General features: G+C 45.1%; 1 protein-coding gene and 1 pseudogene across 1 annotated transcript in view; both read left to right on the forward strand.

Moving 5' to 3' along the window:
- The window catches only part of CYN (cyanase), a 33,188-nt gene extending 15,321 nt beyond the window's left edge, over window positions 1-17,867 (forward strand). The window contains exons 2-4 of the mRNA XM_087695758.1: window positions 16,791-16,862; window positions 16,971-17,079; window positions 17,286-17,867. Coding sequence (XP_087551884.1) covers window positions 16,791-16,862; window positions 16,971-17,079; window positions 17,286-17,324 — 220 coding nt within the window. The 3' untranslated portion in view covers window positions 17,325-17,867. The remainder of the gene's footprint in view (window positions 1-16,790; window positions 16,863-16,970; window positions 17,080-17,285) is intronic.
- Window positions 5,848-14,304, forward strand: LOC148022829 (uncharacterized; annotated as a pseudogene).
- Window positions 17,868-18,613: the final 746 nt, after the last annotated feature.

An 18,613-nucleotide genomic window follows, 5' to 3' on the forward strand; every position in this document is an offset into this window, starting at 1 on the left:
ACTTGTCATTGTACCTAAAAACGTGCACACTCTCTGCTCTGCTCTCTCTCACTCTCTTTGTCTCTCTGCGCCTAAGGAACACCTGCTGTCTTGATCTTTGTGCCGGACCCGTCACTACAAACTAGTATCAGAGCTGGCAAGAGACAGCTCAGGTGTTGCAAGAGTCCTAGGTGGACTCGACGAGCAGGAGTTGTCAGAGTCGAGCAGTCGGTTGCGGCAGGTAGGCTCGTGAGCAAAGGATAGAGTCGACTGCTGCAAAAGTGCGAAGGGCAGCAACAGTGTCACGATGTGTCAAGTGACTAGTTAGGTACAAGCGTAATGGATGTCTGACACATGGACGACTGTAGGCGTGGCAGAGTGGCGCTGAAGGCACGGACCAACGGGTTCACAGACTCACCGACAGCAGACGGCAGTCGGTTGCAACAGACGGCAAACGGAGCTAGTAACGACTGCGTAACAAGACCTGGAGCAAGGAGTGACGACCACATGACGGGACTAGAGTCGAGCTGCACGGCGCTGACGACACGCGTGGCGGCACAATTGAGCGGGCCAACGGAGCCATCATAATTTTCCTTCAAAATCAATATTTTTGAAACTATGTTTGCCCCCCCTTTTCCGTTACCGGGTGTTCACACCTACGAGCACAGAAGGCAAATCTGTGTCTTGAAATTTGGGGGTTTTCTCAAATTTGGTGCTTGACACACATTGTAGTGATCTCTAAATGAAAATTGCAGACATTGAATGCACAGGCCTCAGAATTTTTTTGGGGATTCTCAAATGCAAGTGAAATTATTGCTTGGATGAGTCAATTTCACTAAAATCTGTGCAATCTTGGCCCGAAAATTTGGGGCTTTTCCTGAATTTGGGGATTGTGATGCAAGACAAGACAATTTGTCTTGGAAATTGCAGGGAATTTTGTGACATCTTGCCTCCAACATTTGGGGCTTTTTCATGTACATGCAGCAATTGGGCTGAAATTTACCCAATTTCTCAATATTGATGCACATTGGACCCCGTGCAATTTGGGGCTTTGGCAGTTTGGGCGAAATTTGTGCAGTATTTGGTCATTTTATGTACACGCAGGTTCAATTCCATGCAATTTGGACATTAACACTTGGTAAATTTTGGGGGTTTTGCTGAAATTGCTCTATTTTGGCAAAATTGGCCTGTTCTATGCATGACAGAAAATGCAGATGTGTGATTGATGCTTTGAGCACAAAATTTTGGGGCTTTTGACCGTGTGTGTCAAATTTTATGCCCGTGGGTACATGTACAACAGAAATTGCAGCTAAAATTTTGGGATTTCTCATGTAATGTGATGTACATGCCCTTGGAACATCTGTAATCAGTTGTGGAATGCTGTAGCACATGGTTTGGTGCTTCTGAAAATTTAATTATAGATCTGAAATCTGTGCTTCTATGTGGTCATTTATTGCTGGTTGGTACCTTGGTCACTTAGATGATAGTTTGGGCCTGCATTTGCTGATTTTTCGGTCACATTTGGGCTGAAATCATGGCTGGCAGCAGTGACAATAGTAATCTCATGCATATAAAGAAGCTTGAAGGAGCACAAAACTTTGCAGTTTGGCAAAAGCAATGCTACAATATCTTGCTGCAAAAGAAGCAGGCAAAGACGATCAAAACACAAGGGGCAAAGCCCGCAGATATGGAAGAGGACGATTGGGATGAGTTCAATGAGCTTGCACGCTCAACCATCAAGCTATCAATTTCTGATGGCTTGCTGTTTAACATTGAAGGTTTAGATTCAGCATATGCTATATGGGCTCGATTGGAAGAACTGTATGCACAGAAGAGTGCTACAAGCAAAGTGTATTAGCTGAAAAAGCTTATGGATTTGCATATGAAAGAGGGTACAGCAATGTCTACTCACTTGAGTGAGTTTAACTCCATTTTCAGTCAGCTGGTTGCCTTGAAGTTCATGATTGATGAGGAATTTAAGGGCACTCTACCAGAGAGTTGGGATACATTCAAGACTGCTATGAGCAATTCTAATGTGATCCTTTTGTATGCTGATGTAGAGAGTGCTCTTCTCATGGAAGAAATGAATCGGCAAAACAATGCATCCAGTAAGTCTTCCAGTGCTTTGCATACTAGGGGCATATCACAGCAGAAAGGCAAATATGATAGCAAGGGACGCAGTAAATCACGTGGAAAAGATATTGAATGCCATCATTGAGGCAAGAAGGGTCACTTTAAACGTGATTGCTATAAATGTAAGAAAGAGAAAGGAAAGGACAAGAAGATAGATGATAGCCAGGAAGAGAAGAAAGATAGTCAGCCTAAGAAGAGCAGTGTCAAAATTGAAGAGGTGAATGTAGTCACTCATGACAGTGATCGTGGGAGTGACGTACTCTTTGTCTGTTCACACTTTGGTGCACATGCTTTACTTGCAGATACAGATGATGATGACATACATACCTGGATTCTCGATTCAGGTGTTTCCTTTCATGTCACCCCTTATCGTGAGTGGTTCTCTGATTATACAGGGGGTTGACATGGTGTTGTCCATCTTGGGGACAACTATGCATGTGAGATTGCAGGTATTGGCAGTGTGCAGTTGCAGTTTCGGCATGGCTCTGTCTTCACACTTCAGCATGTACGGCATGTATCTCAGCTCAAGAAGAGCTTGATTAGCACAGGGTAGCTAGATGATGATGGTTTTCATACAACATTTGGTGATGGAAAATGAAAGATTTGTAAGGGACTAGGGTTATTGCTAGAGGTTACAAGAGTGATACTTTGTATCCACTTCATGTATCTAGTGTGCGTGACCATGTTGTTGCCGTGACTGAGCAGCCAAGTGTTTCTTTGTGGCATGGCCGTTTGGGACACATGAGTCAAACAAGAATGAAAGTGCTTTCTTGTTTGGGTTACTTGCCTTGTCTTCGTTATGCTGATTTTGAGCATTGTGATCATTGTATTATGGTAAACATGTACAAATGTCTTATAAAAGGTCTCTTTCTTTGAAATCTTCTCCTCTAGAGTTAGTACATTCGCATGTATGTCAGATGCCAAGGTTATTTTTGCTCTGACAATGGTGGGGAATATGTTTCCAAGGCCTTTCATGCATTCTGTGATAGCAAAGGGATAAAGAGGGAGCTCATTGCCCCTCATAATCTACCCCAAAATGGAGTTGCAAAGCGTATGAATCGGACCATATAGGATGTCCGGATGATGCTGTCTCATGCTGCATTACCGCATGGTTTTTGGGTAGAGGCTGTTATGACAGCCGTTCACTTAATTAATCGGTCACCAAACAGGTCTTTGGGAGGGAGGGGAGTTCCCCAAGAAGTGTGGTCAGGCAAGCCACCTTTATATGCTCACCTAAAAGTGTTTGGCTGCGAGGCTTTTGTGCACATTCGTAAAGAAAAACGCAACAAACTTGAGTCAAAGTCCTGTAAATGCATTTTCCTAGGATATGGTGACGAGGGTAAAATGGGGTATAGATTATGGAATCTCCAGAAAAGGAAAGTAGTACGTAGCAATGATGTTATCTTCCGGGAAGATCGGATGCATAAACAGCCTGAAAAGATTGAGGAGGTCCATAGGGTTGTATTCCAGGAAGAGATACCTTTTGACAGTAAAATGTGCCAGCTGTACAGCAGCAAATACTTGCTGTAAATGAAGCTGTAAATGCAGAAAATAGTGTTGGAAATGATCAGCCAGCTATTGCCCATGATAACGAGCCACTATATGTGCAGGAACAGCCAAGACAGCAAGCTATTAATGCTGATTTGCAAGCTGAAATACTAGGACATCATGCTGAAAATGCTCAACAGCCAGCAAACAATGATCATTGGGTTAGGAGATCATCTAGGCCTATTAGACAACTTGATAGATTCATTCCTGGTGCAAACAATGTGGCCGATTATGTCATGTTGGCAGACTGTGGCGAACTCTCATGCTTCAAGGAAGCAATGGACAGACAGGACAGCAAGAAATGGTATAAAGCCATGTTGTCAGAGATGGAATCTCTTGAAAAAAATGGCACTTGGGACTTGGTGCAGTTGCCTAAAGGGCAAAAAACCCTGCCATGTAAATGGGTTTACAAGATGAAGGTCACTATTGGTTCCTCACCAAAGTACAAAGCAAGATTGATTGTGAAGGGGTACAAGCAGGAACACGGAATTGACTTTGATGAGATCTTCTTTCCTGTAGTCAAGATGACTATATTGAGAATCATTTTGGGCTTGGTTGCAGTTGAAGATATGGATCTCATACAGATGGATGTAAAGACTGCATTCTTACATGGTGATCTACATGAAGACATATATATGCAGCAGCGTGAAGGATTTGTGGAAAAAGGGAAAGAAAAGATGGTATCTAAACTCAAAAGGAGTTTATATGGGTTGAAACAAGCACAAAGAGAATGATATCATAAGTTTGATACATTCATGCAGTCTCAAGGTTTTTATAGAAGTCAAGTGGATCATTGTTTGTACACTAAGAAGGTAGCAGATGGCGGCTTGATTATCTTGGTTCTGTATGTTGATGACATCCTGATTGCTAGTAGGGATACTCATGCCTTGGATTCACTGAAGGAAAGTCTTCATGGCAGCTTTGATATGAAGGATCTTGGTGATGCAAATCACATTCTTGGCATGCGAATACTCATTGATAGATCAAAAGGATTACTCTATCTATCTCAACAAGAGTATATCTCTGACGTTTTGCAACGTTTCAATATGGAGGGGGGGAAAATGATAAGGGTTCCATTGCCTCCATTTGTGAAACTCAGTGCAGAGGACAACCCTACATCTGATGATGACAAGGCTGAAATGGCCAAGGTACCATATGCTTCAGCTATTGGCAGTTTGATGTATGCTATGGTTGCTACACGTCCTAGCATTGCCTTTGCAGTGGGAATGGTTAGCAGATACATGACAAATCCTAGTAAAAAGCATTGGGAAGCAGTGAAAGGTATTATGAGATACCTCAAAGGCACAAAGGAGTTGTGTATCTGCTTTGGAAAGCAGAAGATATCTGTTGTTGGCTTTATGGATGCAGACTATGCTGGTCATGCGGATTGCAGAAATTCCACTTTTGGGTATGTGTTTACCTTCACAAGAGGAGTAGTCTCTTGGATCTCCAGGCTACTAAAGTGTGTTGCATTGTCTACTACAGAGGCAGAATATGTGGCTGTCACTGAGGCATACAATGAGGCTTTATGGCTTTCACGTCTGGTAGGAGAGCTTGGCATTACAGAGTTACGTGTTCTCCATTGTGATAGTCAGAGTGCTATCATGCTAGCATGGAATCCGGTCTTTCATGCAAAGACGAAGCACATACAGGTGAAGTACCACTTCATTAGAGATGTACTTGATAGCAAGAGCATTGAGCTTATCAAAGTGCATATAGATGATAATCTTGCAGACCTTCTCACAAAGGGTCTTCCAGTAAAGCGGTTTGCTCATTGCCGACAGATGATGGGAGTTGGATAGATATATGTATTTGAGCTTTGTATATACCTAGACTTAGCTGATTCTTTTCTCCTCTTAAAGCACATTGCCTTTAGGTGGGAGGTTGTTGGGAGTAAAGATCCTCGTGCCTTTTAAATGTGCTCGGGTGTGAACACGCCCTTAGCACTTGTACTTTCATATATATATATATATATATATATATATATATATATATATATATATATATATATATATATAGATATATATCTATCTAAAAACCTAAAGAGGTACACACTCGATTGTACCCAAAAGTCGTGCTCACACTCTCTTTTAACTCTGCATTCTCTCTCTGTGTCTCTCTGCTGCTAGCAAGCACTGTGTGTCTTGATCCTAGTGCCACCTCTGAGCTCAATAGGCTAATCATATCATGGCGTTGGACCCATATTGGAGGCAGGTCACTCCAATCATGAGATACGAGGGCTCCGGCGGATCAAAGAAGTGGTGGTGCAACTATTGTGAATTGGAGAAATCGGGGACTGTAACACGTGTGAAAGACCACTTGGCATGCGTTCCCAACAAAGACATCGGGCCTTGCACAAATGTGCCGGCAGAAGTAATAGTAAGTCTCTTTCTTTGGGGTCGAAAGCGTATGGGTATTGAGCTAGAAGAGGATGTATCCTCTCATCCAATACCATACCGGGCTAATGAAGCACAAGTGGAGCAAAGAGAGACTAGTGGGCCTAGTGGCGCTAGCCAAATTGGAGGTGCCAGTAGCCCATAAAAAAGAAGTACATCCATATCCGTATCGGGTCCAAGTGCAAAAAGGATCCCGTTGCCATCTTTTAGTGGTGGTGGGCAAAAGGGCTCCTTGCATGGTGCAAGTGTCCATGCAAGACTTCAGAGGTAGGCAATTGTAGAGGCAACTAGGGAACTCATACGGTTATTTATTCGGTGTGCTATCCCTTTCAATGTGGCCACTACACATCAATGGAAGAAGACAATCAGGGCAGTAAGCCACATAGGGTGTGAGTGGAAAGGCCCATCCGCATATGCATTACGCACGCGGGAGCTTCGAAAGGAGAAAGCATCCATAGAGGCTCAATTGGAGCCCTTGAAGGAGACATGGGTAAAATATGGATGCACAATATTATGCGATGGATGGTCAGATATGCGGCGAAGGAATGTTTACAATCGTTTGGTGTCTTTATGTAAAGGCACCATGTTCATTAAGGCCATCAATGCCTCTGCCTCAGGTCTTACCATCACAGGAGCTTTCATTTGGGAGCATATGCAACAAGTCATCATGGACGTAGGAGTCCAAAATGTGCTGCAGGTGGTGACAGATAATGGAAGCAATTGTGTATCTATGGGACATATGCTTTTTTTTTTTGCAAATAAAATGTGGCTAATTATATTACTCAAAAGACTGATTACAATGGAGTGCTCATGCTCAACAGACTAGCTGGAGCTAATGCAAAGTCACAAATACATCATGTATACAAGCCTCTCAAGGCGGTCTGGGGAAGATGGGGGTAAGAAACCATGGAGGGGGGATGTATTGCCATCTGGGGTTGCTTGCCTGCATCACGAAAAGCAGGTCCTAGCTGCCCCAAGTGCGCATGAAATGACAACAAAGCTCATGACGAGCCCTGGACTCGCCCTGCACCTGATCCCATCGGCCACAGAGGGAGTGGATGATGGAGGTTCAGAGCTCTGCTAAGGTCACATATGCTGAAAGTCTCTCTCCACCAAAAGCCTCCTGACACCGCGCCTTCTAGATATGCCAGCCAGTAAGACTCTCTGTGATCTCCCATACCTCTGAGCATTCTGCTGTGGGCTCTAGTACTTGGCGGATGGGTAGAGCCTCCAAACCGACCACTGCGCACGACCTTGCGTCGATAATGAATATCGTGTCCTGCATCGCGGCCTTATACAAATGGTGACAACCCTGGCTGATTGCCTGCCAGCAGAAAGCTCCCCATGATATACATCCAAGGCTGGGTGATATACGGCGAAGGATGCGGCATGCTCCTCTCTACACGAACTGCGCCTCCTCACACGACCAAAGGCAATGCTTTGGGGTTTCCAAAGGTTGCTGTGTGCAGCACTTGCAAACTCCCTCCTTTTGCATCTAGGCAAGCCAACTTCCCACCACCAAGTCTCCATGTGCCACCAGCCATAAGAAGTACGACACTCTCCTCGGCCTCCAACTTTACCATAGATGGTGCCAGAAGGTCCGTCGGAAAGGCTCCGTGATACTGTGCTCCTCCCAGTGCCTGTTGCGTGACGGCGCCCAATCCATATCCTCCTATATTAGTACGTGTCTGCCAATCCTGGCAGTGTACTCCAGGAACCTAAGTGGCTTCTTGGCGGCTGCAGTGGCCGGCTATAGCCACTCTCCTGAATCCCACTCCAGCTTAAGTGGTTTGCCCTCCTAGATTCAAAGGTGCCACTCCTTGAGCTCCATCCAGAAAACATAGGGGACCAATCGCTATGTCTTCCCCTAAAGGCCCACCACCCGAATCCTCCTCTACGAAAGGGCGGCTATCCCCTCATCCTGCTGCCCTCTGTCAAGCGCCAGACGCCCCCCCTCCTAAATGGTGAAGAAAGTCCCCTGCGAGGCGTTGCCCACTCTACCTACCACGTGTAAGGGGATGCTTGCTAGTGAAAACCTAGTAGCCCATACCTCCCCGGGCTCTATTGGCTCTCGTATCGGGGGAGCAAGCCACTCCAGAGATATTGTTGCGTCTCTCTCTCTTCTTCTCAACTCCACTCCTCTTTGGCAGCCTGATACTCGTTGCAACACCTCCTTGTCCGCCATCTTGTATACTTCCTGCCATGTCCTGACGGTTCAAGATGGGCCGGCCTCCCAACCATCCTAGTGGATGTGGGGGGGCTCGCCAATCTATGCCCCTTCCCAATCTTTGACCCGGGGGTTCGAGATCACCGGCTGACAGTCTATCTCCTCCTAGCAGCCTGGGGGGCTCTGGATTAGGGCCTTATGGAGGCCCTGTCACACGTAGAGTAAGCTGCATAGGAAATGTGATCTGGGCTGACGTGAAGATCCATCTCAGGGACGGCCTCCACTCACCGCCAAGCCTCAGTCTACAGTCCTGAAGACCCTCCTGCAATAAGACCTTCCAAGTCTGTCCGCCTGGTGTGAGGCCTCGGACAACTAGCTTGCCCAAGAGGGCCTTACTCTGATACTCTAGGTCTATGGTCCCAAGCCCTCCCTCTGACCGATGTCGTATGATGGTCCCCCACGCCACCTTGGCCTTGGAATTCCTGGAGCCATCTGACCCTGACCAAAGGAAGTTCCACACTAGGCGGCGAAGCTGCAATATGCAGGATGAGGAGAAGCACCAACACAAGGCGATGTATCAGGCTGTCGCTAGAAAGACCTGGTTAGGCACTAGGGCTTGGCTGGCTAGTGAAAGGCGAGCTGTGCTCAAGTAGGTCAGTTTCCTCCGACTAGAATCAAGGACAGGAATAAATTACTGGGCAGGAGTGATGTCGAGTCCTGCTTGGAACCCTAGGTATTGGACGGTCTGCCCTCTGCTTACCCATCTAAATCCCAAGTGGACGCCCCACTCCGTGCTAGAGTTCAGGTCTGTGAGGAAACCAACCGACTTTCGTCAGTTGATTTTCGCTCCCGCTGCAAAACAAAACACGTCAAGAGCCAACCTCGCTCTCTAGCATCAACTCATCGTCCTCTATGTAGAGAGCTGTATCATCTGTATACTCTAAGTCTAACAACTCAGTCTTCTCTCTCACTAGAAGCTGGAGGCCGCATAATCCGCTCACATGTGACCCGAGGAAGTAGGACATCGCCTCTGCAAAGAGTAGAAACAGGTATGGGGTCAGGGGCAGCCCTATTGAACCGATCTCTCCAGTCGAAATTCCTCCTCTCGCCTTCCGCTTATGAGAACCCTGCTGGTAGCCGATTCGTAAAGTGCAGAGACCCTGCGAATCCAAACCTGGGGGAAACCCAACCTCACCATGGTGCCCTCTAGGAAATCCTAGTCCACCCTGTCATAAGCTTTCTCGAAATCCAAGAGTAGTACGGCCAGTCTCTGCCCACTGTGCTGAGCCCACTTTGTCGCCTCAAAGAAGGTGAATACATTGTCTAGGATGCTCCTATCCTAGACAAAGCCTGTCTGTGTGTCATGGATGATGTCTGGAAGCACGGGGCGTAGTCGCCTACCAATCATCTTTGCTAGTGCCTTATAGGTTACTGACAATAAGGTGATCAGTCTCCATTGGGAAAGCTCCAACCGGTCTCCCCCTTTGGGGAGAAGACTAATAAGGCATGCTGAAAGACTCCCTGGCATTTGTCCTAAAGTGAAAATCTCCTGGAAGGCCATCAGTAGGGGGTTGTTCACCACTTCCCAGTAGGTAGTGAAAAAGGCCTTAGAGGCCATCTGCTCTCTCGAACATTTCTGCCCATCCTGTGTATGGAAAGCCTCCTCTAGTTCCTTCTCTATGAAGGGGGCTAGGAGGGAGCGTCCCATCTCCTCTATGGCGAGGGACGGGATGTGATCCCAGACCTGCTGTCTATATCTCTGTCCTCTAGCTGAGGCTGTCTCCTACTGGAAAAGGCGCGTGTAATAGTCGGTAGCAATCTCCATCACCTCGTCCAAGCTAGAACAAGTCCTCCCATACTGATCCCGAAGGCTGTGTATCTGCTCTCCTACGGTGCGAGGCTGGTGCAACTGGAAGAACTCCATGCACATCGTGTCCCCCTTCCATGCCTAGAAGGCTGCTGAGGTGCAGAAACAGATCTCCGAGCACCGGTCCTCTAGGCCAGCCATAGCTGCTCGCGCGCTCATCTTTTGTGCGTGGAGGGTGGGATCCCTTGGTGTCTCCTGGTAATAATCTCTATGTGGCTGCAAGGTCCCGCCGGAGTGCTCTCTTCTCATCCTAGCTCTGCTGCCTGGTCTGTACGGCTGCCTCTTGGCAAATTCTGCTCAACTCGGCTAGGACCTCTGTAACCTCCTCTGCAATCCAGTCCCTCCTGCCCCCCTTTCTGGTCCAAATCTGCTCTATCTATCTTGTCACCTCCTCCCTCCTATAGATGGAGTCATGGATCCGACAAGATCGTGTATCTAGGGCGGATGTTGGGGGGTGAAGTGTTAGGAGAACCGGACAATGATTGGACAACGTGGTGCCTGCCAACTGCTCAATCTGGCCTCCACGAGAGCCTCCCCATTCTCCCATATAAAACCTGTCCAACCGCTCCAGCAGGACTCCACCTAGCCGTCTATATGCCCAAGAGAAGTCTAGTGACATTTCCCTCCTGTGGAAGGCAGCGTCTCTCCAGGCATCGCGTGCTCCTATTGCTAGTAGAAAGACCTCCCATGCCTCCTACTTCTCCCCAGCCATGCCTTGGTAGTTTCTGCCTCTGCCCTGCTGGTCCTTCAAAGTCTCCAAGTTGTTGAAGTCTCCTCCAAGGATCCAGGAGTCCACCTCTGGGAGTCCATCCGCGATCTGCACCCAGAACCTGCTTCGTGCCCTAATCTCTGTAGGAGCATAGACATTGAGGACTCCAAGGCACGAGTCCCTAATATCCAGTCTGATCCATAGAACCCTCCCTGCCACTATCGTCCCGTGGTCTCGTACACAGGCGGTGAGATTCGGACCAATAGAGGTGCATATGTCTCCACTCCTGCCATGGGCACCTATGGCGTGCTCCCAGTAAGTGTACGAGCTGCTCGGGAGTACCTTCCCTATCCACTGAGTCTGGGTGGGTGTGAGCTTGTGCTCTTGTAGAAGTAAGATGTCGATCCGTCCGAAAAGGGCAGGCTGCAACTCTTGCCGAACAATCAACTTCTTGGAACCACGTGCACCACTGTAGTGGAGACTATTCACATTTCAGGATGCAAGGTGTAGGCTCATGGGGAAACCTGTGACTGACCGAACAGGCATCTGTTTGGTGTTGAGGCTGCTGATGAAGAGGAAGAACTATGGTGTTGAGGCTCATCATTACTTGTGGGAGGACGAGGGGGTGGGCTTGGGGAGGGGATCACCTGAACCGGGTGCGAATCTGGGGGGTGCTCGGCAAGGGAGGTGGTGGTGGGGAAGAGGGGGGTCGGGAGATGGAGGGATGATCGGAGGTATGTATCGGGTGTGGGGAGGCGCTAGTGGCCCTTGCAGGGGAGGGCTGTGGGCCAGGGTTAGTGGAGGGGACATGGGAAACAGAGAGGAAGGAATGTGGCGGGGCTATGGGATCTCAGGTGAGGTGGTTTGTGGTGCAGGAGATGGATGTGGGGGATTGTGGTCCTATCGGATGGGGTGGGCAGGGGGGGACTACGGAGTGCTTTGTCGAGGGGGCGTCACTCGCCCTCTTGCTCCTTGCTAGGTGTGAGGAGCTGTTTGTAGCTCCCCCTGCCGCCTCCCTCTCTGTTGTCTCTGGACCCGTATGAAGGTGTCAACGTTCACCTGTGGGCCTGTCGACGAAGCCACCTTGGCCCCAAAACATGTGCAATTTGCCGCCTGATGCCCAAAGTCGTGGCAACGCAGGCACTGCCCTGGTTGCCCAATCACAATGACCTGCTGCCTAAAGGAGTAATCTCCAGTCTCAATCTCCATGAACTTTAGTGGCCACTCGTACCTTTGGGACTCCTGCAACTGTCACTGCATCCGGGAGAGGTGGGGCAGGTAGCGGGGTGCACGCGGGGCAAGACAGCGGTGACGGGCAATGAGCTCTATTTTCATGGGACGTATGCTTGAGGAGTAGTTTTCTAGCATAGTATGGACTCCATGTGCATCTCATTGTCTTGACTTGCTTATTGAAGATTTTGGGCAAATATCTTGGGTAGATGACATTTTCAAAACGGCGATAAGCATGGTAAGATTTGTGATGAAGTCACCATTCGTCACAAGCATGTTTCAAGCTAATAGCACACTTGAGCTATTGAAGCCCTCCACTACTAGATTTGCTTATATGTTTATTGTATTGGAGAGGTTGATACAAGTCCGTTCAAATTTGATACGGACCATTGCATGCCAGGAATGGCTCACATGGAGTGAGAGAGTCTCTCCAAAGGCTCTTGCTTTTAGGCGCAATATTTTCAATGAGAGTTGGTGGGTTGAGACAGAGGCATTGGTGAAAAGTCTCACTCTTATTTATACTGTATTACGCATCACTGATATGGAGGGGAGTACTTTGGGACTTCTATATGGGTATATGGATAAAATTGGCGAGGCCTTGCTTTGCAACAGCTTTTTGTCCCAAGACAAGTAAGTTTTGTTTAACTTTTACACACGTAATTATTTGGTATTAACGACTCCTTGATGATTGATCATTATTTTGACTTCTAAGGTTTTAACTTATTTTATCTATAGGGTTGATGAGATTCGTACAATGTGGAATGCACGATGGGATTGGTTCCATAAACCAATCTATGCTATCGCACATATCTTGCATCCCTTTTGGCATAACGAGTAGTACACTAGCGAGGAGTTAGAGGAGAGCTTCATGGAGTACATGAGGCGCCTCACAGGGGATGATATAGATATGATGAGAAGAGTACTGCTAACTTGCTTGGAAGTTGGATTGTAAATTGTGATATGTATGAACATTGAACATATTGAATCTTCTCTCATATGATATATCTTTGTCTGGTTTACGTTTATAAGTAAATGTTGACAAGATTGATATAGAGAAGGTACGTGACATTCTGTAGATACCATGGGAGGAGTGGGATATCTTCTCCATGCTCTATGAGGAGCTATCGGCACCGGTGCATGAGACTCATGCACAGAAGAGGGTTAGAGTGAGGGCCACACGTGGTCGTGCATCAGAAGCAGAGTCTGAGCCAGAGTTTGAGGATGAGGCTAAGGCTGCTTCATCAACTTCTCAATCAGGTTCCTTGGAGTCGGATGAGAAGATAGTGCACAGATCCTCAGAGTCCGGATGAGTCACGAGTCATGACTCGTGATATATAGTAGTCAGTTTAGCAGTGCAGAGTCCAGGCTAGAGTTGTCACTTGTTCATTGATGTTGATACTTATAGCCTCACTGGACTTTGAAGTTTTGACAGATTATTCACATGACATAGTTACATGTATCATTGTATCTTGATCCCACTTATTATGCATCTTGATTCTTGTTCCATAATCCATTGGTCTTGATGTTAGTCTTCACTGCTCTTTAGATCATAGATTATTCACGAGTCATAAATTCTAATTCATTTTGTTGCCTTAAGTTTTAAAAATTGAGTCTTAATTGTGTTAAGCTGTCTTAAGTTTCAACCATTGAGTCCTCAGTCTTAACTCCTCAATCTTCACTCGTGAGTCGTGACTCGTGAAATGTGTAATCACCCTTTGCGTTTGGAGCATCTTCCACTTGGTGTCAGCACCCTTCTTTTTCAGGCTCCACCTTCACCTACGTTTTTCTATTTGGAGGCTTCGTCACCTTCCCTAGCTAGGCATCAACATATTTCTACTTGGCAATACCTCCACACCTAGCATCACGTTTTGTAGCTCCATGTACTTGCGTTTTTGGGTTGACAGGCCTTCACATGTTGCGTTTACTCTCCTAGTGGCTATCCCTTCACCTGGCGATCTCCATTTGCATTTGCAGCATTGATCCACCCCTTGGTGTTCAAGGACTGTGCTTCGCTCCCTCAACAACTAATGATCATCTTTCTCATCTTCGACAGTATCTAAGGATTGTGCTTCACTCCCTCGTTGCATTTTGCTTCCTTCATTGTGCAAATTCCCCACAAGTGCTGTCGCTTAAGTCAGGCAGGACAATGCAGTCATCTTTTGAGCTTTAGCTCCGCTATATCAGCTTTTCTTCCATAGCAGCTAAGAAACACGTTTCTTTGAATTTGAAACTTACGAAACGTTTCTCAAAATACGAAACGTTTCTAAGAGTAAAAAACGTGGGCTTTTTTTTTTTAATTTTATTTTTTTGGTGAGTTGAAATCCAAAACATGATTTTTTTGACAAAAGCTATTGGGCAATGTTAAACACGATGATGATGATGTGTAATGACTCGTGAGGGCTCAAGATATTGGACAAGAGATTGATTTTTTTGTGATTTTGTTTAGTTATTAGACTTTGCTAATCTAGTGTTTATTCCCGAGATTTAAATATTATACGACTTTAGTCTCATTTATGAGTTATTTATGATATATTATGATTCATTCTCGATTTTGACATTTTGTCAGTTTTGAAGTGAGAATCATGATGTTGCAACTTGACTCAGTCCATATTATAGACAGGTTATTTACATGTTAATTTCAATTTTCTTTGTATGATATGTATGAATCATAATGTTTGAATTCTAAACCATTGTATAGCTTGTCCAAAGACTAACTTTGACATAAGTGATAAGTCAATAATGAATCATGGATATATAACGTATAATGTATTATTCTCAATTGACTCTATTATCACTCAAGCTCAATTAGCCATTCTTTGTTTAAGAGAGAGTTCGATAGAGGTTTAGAACCTCTTTTCCTAGTCAAAACTATTAAAAATCCCTATATAAAAAAACTTACGTTTCTTATTTTACCCCCTCTTGAAAGAAACTTATGAAACACCTTTTTGACGAACACTTGGGCCCTCTTGGTAAGATTACCATTGCCTTTGTAGTCTTGGTAGGTCACTAGGCGGCTGATGTGCACACACTGCCCAATGCCATGGTTGCTTAGTGCTACATCAAACAAAGGACGAAGCTTTAGGGTGGGATGCCTTGAGGTAAAAGAAAAGAAAAAGAGCTTGGGCTTGTTTGTAGTCCCTCTTGGTATCAGTTTTGGACCTAAGAGGGGATGTTAGCTAAATTTGCATTAGGTTCTTTAAAACAGTTCCAAAACATGCTTAATTAATGAATATTACAAAACTTGATTAAATTAAACTGCAATCCTAGAGAGTTTGTATGTCCCACATACAAACCCTAACTTGGGAGGACCAAAACTTTCTATAAATAGGGCTGCCCTCCATTCAGCCCAATCTCCTTTTTGCAGTTTGCAGGTGCTGAACTTCGCTGTCCACACCCTGTTCATGGAGGATATCTCAGCGGGAGCTGTCCGTCATCATCATCCATCATTTGGTGCTTGCTGGTCAGGTCAGCCTTCTCTTGTCGTGCTCCACCCTATCAGCAGTCACCCATTGTTCACCAGCCCTAGGGGCCAGGAGGTTGCATTTGCTGTTGGGCAGCCCTTCTACACTTGCGTTTGTTGTCTAGGAGGTGTCACCATCAGGTGGCGACGTGCTTAGGATATGAGTGTCTACAGCTGGAAATTACATAATGCTGCTAAGTTCACAGTTCTAAGATTGATACAGACTATCCCAAATATTGCAGGAGGTGTATTCCTTGGGTAACAGAATACATAGAGTGCAATAGCATGCTCAGATGCACAATGGAATACCTGTAGTGCAATGGTGTGCTCGGAAGTTTTCTGCATAGTCACACTATTCTGCAGCCTTTTCCCTTGTATGTTTCATATTAACTACCCTCAAGACAAATTTTGAGGGAAACTTGCCATCGTTTTCTGATGTTATTTTCTTCAAGTTGTGTGCACTTACAACTGTAACATGCATTCATGTAACTATTCTCAACCTTATATCAAACCTAAACTCCAAAGCACCCCTTACTGTAGATCCACTTTAAGTAGAAGAAATTGGACTAGTATTAAAGCTAATACAGCCTTTGTTTCACAAGGATGACCACAAAAACCAGCCTTGTGACTGCAAAAGTTTTATGTTTACATCAAGCAATCAAAGAGTAGCTGAAAGATTTGTGGAGGCTTATCTGAAACCCTTCAGTCATATGAAGCTAAGGAAAACTGGAGGGCTTTCCCAACTCAGTAATAAAAGGACTTCCTATGTTTATCATGATGCCCACAGCCAACATTAATGAAACTGATCCAAATGCCAACACCAGAAAAAATTCGCATGTTATCGCTGTACCAGTCAAGGTTGGGCTTTTATGTTAGGTTGCCAACCCATGTGCAAACAGTGTGTTGCATGCCACCCAAGCAGATTGTCTAGCCATGTCAGCATGGGGTGCTGCTGCAAGCAATTGCCAGAAACAAGGCAGGACAGTTGTGCTATTAAGCAAGGACAACAACAACATGGATCAAAGCAGCCGCAACAGCACATCTGCTTGCCAGAGCTTCCCTGATCACCACCTGCACATTGTCTCCATGCTGTCTGCACCAGTGGCACCACTGCCTCCTTGTGCATTGTGATTGTCAGATTCCTTGTTCCTTTCACCATCATTTACATGTGCGGTTCTTTGTGTCAAGTCTCCTGTAACCAGTCATTTTTCTCAAATTAAGAGGGATGCATCTCTAGTTAACTGCATGAGGAGAAATTTTTTTAATGGATGAATTACCCTCGGTGCTTTTGTGGTGTCTAGGCTGCACGAAGCAACAGCGCACTATGGTGAGAGCATCAAAGCTATCATAAATGAAGAGTTTGGCGATGGAATGTAGGTCACCGCTTTACATATTGACTCTGTTGATGATAAATTATGCACTTTCGGATGGAACTGATTCTCTTGATGGTGTGTGCTCAATTGTTTCACGGAAATGATTAGAATGTCTGCAATTGGTTTCTATTGCACGGTGGAAAAAGTCAAAGGGAAGGATGGAGAAGATCGTGTAGTCATCGTCTTCAATGGGAAATATCTGCCGCACACTGTACAGGTACATGTAGATTGTTATTTCATTCTGCAGATTTTGTGTGCTTGCACTTTACAAAATACAATGTAGATTCCTTTGCTGTTCCATATCTGGTTGTCTTTTTGGCATCGGTCAACTCTGACAGGATTATTGCAATTTTTTGCATTTCTTTTTGTTATAAAAATGAACGCTACACAATAAGTGATCATTTGCAATGTCCCTGTCTGCAGAAAGTCGAAGATAATGTGGCTAGGTTGCAAAAAACTTGATGCAGTAAACAAGTGCTTAGTCTTGCTGGGACTCGTCTTTATAAACCTCTCTTTATAATGCATGTTAAGTCTCACATCAGCATGCACTTGTAAATAAAGCAGAAATAGCCTACTGGATGTACAGTTTGGTTGGTTGTGCTATTTACGCTCATCAATAAGCCTACATGCTTGGGCAAAAGGCTGTTCACATGCTATTCTAGTTCTAGTCTTGTAGGTGAGAGACTAGTTGTTTGGCTGGATTTTGAACAAGTTCTGGTGAAGAGCATCCTCCCTTACTCTACATGAAAGGAGTAGATATGCAAAGAAGATATGTTAATTCAAAAGAAAGCTGTTACGCTACTTATGAAGACTTTGTATTTGGTAGCACACTGAGGGAATTATTAAGTTGAAATTATAGAAGATGGGAACTACTCAAGGCCTAATGGCATCATGAGGTGGGGAAAGTGGGAAATTGGAAACTTAAAATGGAGCTTCAATTTCCTACAACCCTTCATGTCATAGAATGAAATTTTAATAAAATGTTTAAAACAGGTTTGTGTGCTCTATGATGGATTTTGTGAAGCGATCTAGGGTTCCCACCAATCTCTGTGAACCAAACTTAGTAGAGACACAATAGCATGCACTGCTGCTTATCAGGGTTCAAATGGAAGAAACTAAACTTCAGCTTCTTTTAAATACTGGTTTGTAGGCCTCAACTAAAGTCACTCATGTGAGTGTTACCTTGGCAAAAACCAGGGCCCATATCTGGAAACATTAGTAACACTATGCAGAGACGATGGAATGTGTCATAACACTGTATTATATTGGTTCTGTGGTACATCTGTGCCCAGATACTTGCTGACAGTAAGTGTGATGCTTCTGTTGCAGCATGGTACTGGAAGCACATGTATAAAATTTGAAATTTGCATGATGATGGACATTAAGGTGTTGAAAAATTGGGCAACCAGTTGTGTGTGTTGTTCCAGACTACACTCGAGCATGGTTTCTGCATGCAGATTCATCATAGTATATATAACTAATGAGGTGATAGGAAAGCTCAAGCAGTTGAGTAATAGACGAAAAGACTTACAGAGTTTTGCTCATGAAAGTTTATTGATGAGGTTCTGTTCAAGAAAGTTGCAGCAACTTCAGAGAATGTGCAAGAACCTTGTAAGTATTGATTTGTCAAGAAAAAGTACATGATGTAGGTAGCAACAGTTTTTGAGAAAATGATCCAGTGGCAACTACAGGTCTCAAGAAAAAGTATGTGATTTAGGTAGCAACAGTTTTTGAGAATATGATCCAGTGGC

Source organism: Lygodium microphyllum, chromosome 16, assembly GCF_053477565.2.
Source record: "Lygodium microphyllum isolate KBCC chromosome 16, Lygodium_microphyllum_v1.1.10, whole genome shotgun sequence".
NCBI classification, from domain to species: domain Eukaryota; kingdom Viridiplantae; phylum Streptophyta; class Polypodiopsida; order Schizaeales; family Lygodiaceae; genus Lygodium; species Lygodium microphyllum.